Below are 8,557 nucleotides of genomic sequence, written 5' to 3'. Positions count from 1 at the left end.
TTGTGAGATTTCTTTTATCAAACAGAACAGATCCATTTACATCCATCACTTTTCAAATAGGAGCACAAACAAAAACAGAGCAGGAGAGAAAGTCCGACGGCGGTCGGGTCGGGAAACATCGCAGCAACACAAAGTCCTGGATCGAATTTGTTCTTAAATGACTGTTGAGGAAAAGTTCTTCTGTTTGCGTTTTATTTTTTCCCTCTCTAGATAATTATTACCAAAAGCTCGGGGTTATTGCACAAAAGCCATCCGTCTCTCAGATGTTCTTTTGCGTGTCACAGTAAATTAAAATGGAAATGAGACTGTTTGGTGTCAACAGAAAAGAATGTCAAACGCAGATGCCGGATTATTTTTAATACTTTGTCTTCTCGGCTCGATCATCTGAAGGGAAGAGAATCTACCGTTCCTGCTTCCAGCCGACAGGAGCCGAGGAGGATGGCGACCAAGGCGAGATACTCGGTTTTGTTCTACTGTTTCATGTCAAAAAAAACAAAAGCATTGTCTGTGGAACTAACGCTGAACAGATGCGAGATAAATCCTTAAAGACTTCTACTCCCTCTGTATACAACAATATCACAGGACGCAACACGAACAGACGCTCCGGTCTGCAGCGGCTGCAACTGTTGGTTTTTCATTTTCTCAAACAAAGCCACAAGTTCTTGTTTTAATTTGCGCCCATAAATAAAGTCGGGGTTCGATTTCTTTGTCAGCTGGTAGCGCAAAGTGTTAAATTATCGACCCCGATCAAAGACTTTCTGTTGGGAGACGGGCCCTTAATCAAAGCGCGATGTGATGAAGTATTTATTGGAATAGAAATGCTGTTTTGTGTTCATTATCCTTGTCTGTGGGGTTGGAGGAAATTAGTCTATCTTAGCACAAAATGTGCTAATAAGCTAGCCAGTTTAGTTGATTTCAAAGTCACAATTTTCCTAAGAAAGAACCAAAAATGACAAATTAAACAATTAAGAAAATAGAATTTAAAGCAGAGTCTATAAAACTAAATACAAGTCCTTTCTGTACAACGTTTGTTGAGCAGTGTTCCTTCTATACAGCTATAACATTAAACCCAGTGCAAAGAGAACGTTTCATAGTCTCAGTTTCTCCTTCACGGAACGGCCGAGAGGCCTAGCATCTACACAACATGTCCAGTAAAAGTCCACAGGACAGAACCCAACATGGAGGTTCGTTCATTGTCTACTCTCCGCCGGCGCCGGTGGAAAGTTCCTGAATCCACAGAAGGAGCAGAACTAAAGGAGGACTAAAAGCATCCACGAGGAAACGCAACACTATCGATGTCTCCATAACCCTGAGATGCAACTTGATTTGAGAAGATGAAACCACCGTTGGAGGTGGTCCTAGTGTTCCTGGACGCTCGGACAGGAGACCTCCGAAGAATCCTCGTCTTCTTCAGGTGTTTTGGAGAACGCAGCGACAGCCAGGAATGATGGAGAACCAGACTAAGAAACTTTTTTATTTATGTTTGAATTATTCTTTGGAATAGAAATCTAGCACATGAATCAAAATGGAACCATATCGAGGAAAGACCTTCTTCTTCCACTCTGTTCTGTCATCTGTAGAACTAAATTACAGTTTTCAGCTTTGAAAACTAACAGATTATTTGAACAAGCGATATCCTTGTTATGCCATAAAGGCTCGCCGGTCACAGAAGAATAATATTTGACTCATCAAAATATCTGCCAAGAAGAAAAGCAACTTCAAACTTGCAGATTTTGGCTGGGATCTTGACATGAGGCCCTGTCATGAGGGAACGGCATGTATCACGGTCAGAAAGAACCCAACCCGGCTCGTAAAACATCCTGATAGTTTGTGGGAGAAATCAGTGGTCTGCTCTGCGGCCAAGGCTTTCCCGACATCGTTCCTGAGAGACATATGGAAGCAGGATCAGATCCCTCCCATAGAGTCGTCTTCTCTCCGTCCGTCTCCCATCGTTTTCCACGTTCCCTTTCAATGGAGAGGAGTTCATTAAAGCTTTAGATCAACGAGATGAATGTATGTCCTGAGATCACAACGTCACAAAGGTGGTGTTGACCCTAACCTCGACAGGTCGATTCACACGGCAGCAAACCAAACTGAATATATTTACCTTAAGTTAGCTTGCCCGGTTAGCTAATGTCTGGCTAGCTAAATTCTGACTTAAATTCAACAAAATGACAAAAAGTTATTAATTCCAGGCACGTCCCAAAAATGTTCGCAAAAAAAAATAAAAAAAATCCTGTGTTCTGCAAGTTACCCATGTTAGCTTAGCTTAATTTAGCTTCAGAAGTCTGCAGTCGGAAATGATCAAGATCTTGTTCAGGAACGCATCAACTGATCTGAAAATAAGGTCTATTAAATTAATTTTTGTGCTTTAAATGTTTTTCCCTCCAAAAAACCTTTGGCTCTTCCCAGCATCTGTTTTAGCATTTACGGAAAAATGAGTAAATCTATCCTCCTGGTGTACGTCCTGTCTCTATAACTGTTCAAACCAAACCAGAATGAAATATAAATATGAGGAATGGTGGTGTTTTTATCCGGTGATGCAGGCGCTGTAATAGACGGCGCTGCTAGCATCAGATAGAGCCGAGATTAGAGGGCTGTTCCCTTCATCGCCGTTTAGAATGCAACTAACATCTCTGTTCAGGATACCGCTAACACTGTTACTCAAGCTACGAGCTGCGCTACTGCTACCGCTCCGCCCACTCTGGACTTTCAACCCACCCCTACCGCAAGCGTAGACCTCCTCCCGATCCCTTCCAGCATTTACATACTGGTCAAACTCATGCCGGTCCACCTCAGACCAAAACTCAGCGGAGGAGGCCCCCATGTGGCCGGGGGTCTCCGGACTGGAATGGTCCAAGGGCAAAGTCGGAGGGAAGCTGGATTGGATGATGGAGGAGGATGAGCAGGAGGAAGGAGAGGTTTCCGGTGGAGGGGAGAGCTGCCCCAGGTGAGACGGCATGTAGTACGCACTGTTTAGCGCGCCGCTGGCGTACATCTGGCCAAAGTAGCCGCTAGGAGTGTTAGCTTGATGCAGCGTTTGTTGGGATTTTATTGGCTCAGGGAGGCTGATGGAGGGCTGAGAGTAGGAAACAGGACAGGAGGAGTCAGACGGAGGTGGGGGGCACTTTACAGGACTCCTTAAGGCAACATGCTGACTGGAGGCATGACCTGGATTCAACCTGGAGTTGACAGAACTTATGGTGGAGGTCATATTTGACTCAACGCTACTCATCCTTGGATCGACTCTGGATCCTCTACCAGGACTTAGACTGGGAACGATGCCCATCCCTGAAGTCTGACTGTATGCAGCGGCACTATGTATGGAGTTCTGGTGACTGTGGTTGTTGTAGTTATGGCTGTAATGCTGGTTGTGGTGGTGAGGGTGGTGGTACCCGCTCCAACCTCCCATCCCCACCTCCTCCTGCATGTGTTGGGGGAAGAACACAGATTCCCCAGCTCCGTCTTCCAGGATATCCAGAGGAGACATCTCTGGTGTGGGCAGGCCATAGCTCTCCAGCTCCGGATGTCCAGGGGGATGGAGGTCCCTGAAGGGCAACAGGTGGTGGGAATGATGGTGATGCATCGCATGGGCACTTGGGTGTCCGTAGGTTGACCCTCCAGAGATGCCGTCCGCAACCAACGGACTGATCCCAGGTCCGATCCCCAGACCAGAGGCCCCGCCTTGGCCCAGGCTGTGAAGAAGCAGCCCCGGCTCCACCCGCTTGAGTTTTTTGGTGGTCTTTTTGCGGCGAGGTCTGTACTTGTAGTTGGGGTGATCCTGGAGATGCTGGACCCGGAGACGTTCTGCTTCCTCCACAAACGGCCGCTTGTCCGTGGAACTCAAGGCCTTCCAAGACTGACCTGGGAGGCGTGTTGAGAAGATAGTTCACGTCATGACATCATCCAAAAGTTATAATCAGGGATCAATTCTTTTTGTGTTAGCACATAACCTGACCGGTCAATTAGTCAACTAATTGTTTGGGGGAAAAACAGTAAAAATGTTAGTGGATCAGCTTCATGCCAACATTTAGAACCTGATTGATCCAGATCAAACCCTGATGTGTCCCTGTTGTCCAATTATTGGATCAATCCCTACTTTTCCAAAAACTTTTTTGGGTTTTGAGACTTTTAAGGAACTAATAAAGAAAACCTTTTTGATCAAGCCTCCGCTGCACATTAAATCCACGCCTCACTGAGGTGATCATGTCAGTACACATGCTTAAAATCCTCCTGGTCATCTAAACAAACAGAATCACCCTGACAACAGCGTTCACTCTGAAGCTGTCGTGTAACAGCTACGCTAAAATGCTAATTTAACCCAGGCGTCGGTCCGGCTTCGCCTTCGAATCAGCAGGATGACTTCACTCAGGAGCTCTGGGTACGAAAGACGACTGCTTTCACCACAACAGCGTTATTCTCTTTCTGTTCACACATCTTTCTGTTCTTATTTAACTGTATTATTTTGTGCAGATTTTAGTCTATATCATCAATATTGTATAAATTTATTTTTTACTTGAGGACTTTTGTGTAGTTTCTGAAGACGTGAAGAGTCAAAAACGTTTTTTCTTCAACTGTCTAATTAAAAAAAAGATCTAACTGATGTCGAGATCACTCCAACACAACATCAACAACAAAAATTAATTTAAAAGACGAGTCATTAGGACGCCACAAGCTGATTGGGATGGGGCGTGTCCTCTGATACAGTGAACGCCACCAAGGTGATGATGTCACAGAACCTCTTTCATCATGCTGGTGTTAGTATAACCCTTGACCGTCTCCGAGGGGTAGCAGTTATTTATTTGATCTGTTGGCTCGTGCTGGAGCGCTGCTAAGACCGCTTAGGCCTCGGTGCTTCTCCACATCATTAACAGAAAAAATGTTCAACTACAAATAGACACCTGGATTTTTCCCTGTGATGTCACCACTTTATCCCGTCACGGTTTTTAAACGCTTCTTTGATTGGAGATTTAAAGCCCTGATGGGTTTCCTGGCTTACCGAGCATCTTGCTGAGCACGGCGTTGTGCAGGTCCGGGTTCTGCAGGGCCAGTCGCTTCCTCTCATCTTTAGCCCAGACCATGAAGGCATTCATGGGCCGGCGGATCCGCTGCTCTGCCCCCAGGACCTTCCCGTCCATCGCGCCTGAAGTCAGAACTCCTGGACTCTGTCCTCCGGAAGCGTGTGTGAGGGAAAGCCTTGGTTCTGTTCTCTTCATGCTCCCAGCCCCAGGTCCATCGGGAGAGCTGCAGTCCCCCGAGAGGCTCTGCTCAAAGGCCATTTCAGAACCAGAAGCAGGGCTCGGGGTCCCAGACGTCCAGGGGCCCCTGAGAGACGCCCGATTGGCATGTAGGAGAGTCTCTCTGGGCTCGGTTAAATTCATTCCAGATCTTAGATTCAATTTTTAGTCCAAGCAAAGTCCTGCAAAATGCTTGTCTCGGTAAGTCGGGTTGCAAAGTTCTGGAAAAAATTTGTGACTGAAAACGTTTCAGATGAAAAAAAGCGAAGATCAAGAGAAGAATCAGAGGGATTTAGAGCAAAAGCCTCAAAGCAACACATGGAGATGTGAGGGGAGGAGAAGACGAGAGGGAAGAGGAAACAAATGCGTGGTGAAAACCATCCGCAACGACTCTGCTTCTTTTCTTCTTCGCTGGTTTCAATCAGAAACAACGGTTCTCCACGGCGGTTTTTGTCCAAAGCGCCCGTCTCCCACGCCGTCCGTCACGCTCTCCCTGCCCGTCTGCCCTGGTTGAAAGTTTTGAAACTTGTGGCCAGATTTAACCGACCCATGCTGAGCATATATGTACCCCTCCCTGACCAATCGCAGACATATATCACCGGAGAGTTAGCCAATGAGACGCCAGGCGGGCGCGAGTGTGTGTGGAAGTCAGAGCAACGCGGGGAGGGGGAGCAGGTCCAAGCGTCGCCTCCCCCTCTTTCCTCCTCTGCGACCGCCACCCTTTCCTCCCCCCTGAAGCTTCACACACACACACACACACACACACACACACACACACACACACACACACACACACACACACACACACACACACACACAGCCGGCCTGCGCAGGGAGATGTAATCAGAGAGGTTCCATTGTTTCTGTCCAACTGAGAAAGAAGCTTCTCACACACACACACACACACACACACACACACACACGGATACACACATTCAAGACACATATGCACACTTCAGCACACATGCATTAACATGCATACACACACACAGACAAACACACACACACACACACACACATGCACAATGCAGTCATGTCTGCAGATGTCGGATGCAAAACATGAATCTGCACATCTATGTTTTTCTGTGTGTGTGTGTGTGTGTGTGTGTGTGTGTGTGTGTGTGTGTGTGTGTGTGTGTGTGTGTGTGTGTGTGTGTCAGTGTCGGGGCAGGTCAGCGGTAACAATCGACCACAGTCCTGACCACAGCGATTAGCGGGGTAGCTTAACAACTTACAGAGCGAGAAAGATAGTGAACTTTTTTTCTCCTAGAAAAATGAAAAGCAGAGTTTTTAATAACAAACAAAATAAAAAGATTTTTTTTTTAAATAATAATAAAAAAAATGTTTCAATAAAAATTAATCAAACCAAAATGTCTGATCTTACATTTCTTCTGTGGAATTTTTTTTTTTTTGAGAAGAGTTTTTTTTTTTTAGTTTTTTTTTTTTACAGAGTTTCCAGACGGACGTCGGGGACGTCCGACCTGCAGAGGCGACGGCGACTCGTCATTAACTCCTCAACATTCCAAACGCTCTCCTGCTCAGGAAGAGGACTCCCTCATCCAGGATGGAGCCACGTCTCGGAATCCAACCCTACCTCTGGCGGGAACGCCGGCACAGCAGGAGCTCGACTCACGCATGCAGGAGGTTTAACGCCCCTGAAAGCACCAGGACCACCTTTAAGAACCTTTTTTTAATCCCACTGATTCAAATCTTTAGTTTTGGATGCAGAAACTGAACAATTGTTGGATTTGAAAGAAACTCCTGCCCCTCAAACACAAACATCTTAAGAGCATTACTTGTTTGTCAGATGTCCAAGGCCACGCCCCTCTGCCCCGCCCTTCCTCCATCATGTAATGACCCCAGCACACACACACACACACACACACACACACTTACTTAGTGTCTTCCCCCACACCCAGCTCCAGGGGACTCTGGTGCGGCGTCAACCAGCCTCCTGCTGGACCGACCAGGAACTCCGCCCACCTCCGCCGCTGTGTGTGCATGTGTGTGTGTGTGTGTGTGTTTCTGTCTTTACGTCATTGTGTGTGCTGTGCGTTAATTGCGTTGCATGTATTTTCAAGCATGGGAACCACACACACGCGTCAGGTCATAGCAAGACACGACGACAACTCAGCTTCTGTTAGGCGTGACGTGGACCTTATGATGGCGAAAGGATTTTGCATTTGAAATATTTAGCGGTGGCTACGTAGCGTAGCCTAGCTTTTAGCCTAGCAAAGCTTCACGAAGACACACCAGGTGGTTTTGTGTTTTCCTGTTAGCGGGCAAACCGACGCTGAGACAGCGGCAGAAAATGTACCCTGAATTTTAACGTTTGTCCACAAGGGGGCAGCGAAAAGTCAAACCACAAATAAGGCGACGGTAGGCGGAGCTTGTGACGATGTGCTTGGTAAATTTAAAGCAGCAAAAACAAAAAATAACCCCTAACCGCGCCCTGTGGTATCGCTTCGTTTTGTCTGAAGGACGATCAATAAAGCTCCACAAGACGAACACGTCTTTTCGTGCAGCGTGCACGAAAATCCTCTGGGGACCATGAATGCAACACGGCGATCCAGAGGACACATCGGACTCAACAGTGGAGTTTTGACCCTTCTCCTCATCCGTCCTTTCTTCTGGACGCCGCGGCGTTCATTCCTACCAAACGACCACGCTCGCTGTGATGTACTGTTAGCATACAAGGAGGAATTTGTATGTATGTGTGTGTGTGTGTGTGTGTGTGTGTGTGTCAGAGCGGCAGTGTCGTCGCACCACACCTTTGCCACAAAGGAAATTTGGCCGAGACGCCAGACTTTGTGGCGAGAAAGAAAAGAGCGACGGACAGAGAGAGAGAGACAGAAGGAGGGAGGACGTGGCGAGGGACGCTTTCCCTCACAACTAATAAGACACACAAACACAAACACACACACACACACACACACTCTGGACAAACACACACAATGGGATTGTAATGGGTGTGTTTACTGGTGTGTGCGTGTGCGCGTGTGTTTATATGTGGGAGAGGTCATGTTCACACACCGTTCTATTTTCGAATGCGCTGATGGAGGGAAGTGTGTGTGATGATGGATGAGACACACACACACACACACACACACGCACATACACACACAGACGGATACCGCTAACATGGGTCGCTGCGGGAATCCCCCACCTTTATCACACACACACACACACACAAACACACACACAAACACACACACACATATGTCATTAAATGCACATCGTTTTATGACAACTTGAGGTCAAAGGTCAGGCGTCTCAACAAACATCAAATATTTGGCTCTTTTTTGTAAAAAAACTAGAAA

The 8,557-nt window shown here is 46.9% G+C and overlaps 1 protein-coding gene across 1 annotated transcript; it reads right to left on the bottom strand.

Annotated features, from left to right (window-relative positions):
• On the bottom strand, positions 1-5,903 carry sox18 (SRY-box transcription factor 18). Its single transcript, XM_068337109.1, has 2 exons — positions 5,000-5,903; positions 1-3,864 (listed from the first exon to the last, which is right to left on the bottom strand). The coding sequence occupies exons 1-2, from the start codon at positions 5,379-5,381 to the stop codon at positions 2,531-2,533; spliced, it is 1,716 nt and encodes a 571-aa protein (XP_068193210.1). The 5' UTR covers positions 5,382-5,903; the 3' UTR covers positions 1-2,530.
• Positions 5,904-8,557: the final 2,654 nt, after the last annotated feature.

Source organism: Antennarius striatus, chromosome 2 (assembly GCF_040054535.1).
Source record: "Antennarius striatus isolate MH-2024 chromosome 2, ASM4005453v1, whole genome shotgun sequence".
Lineage (NCBI taxonomy): Eukaryota > Metazoa > Chordata > Actinopteri > Lophiiformes > Antennariidae > Antennarius > Antennarius striatus.
This window is presented reverse-complemented; position numbering and strand designations above follow the sequence as displayed.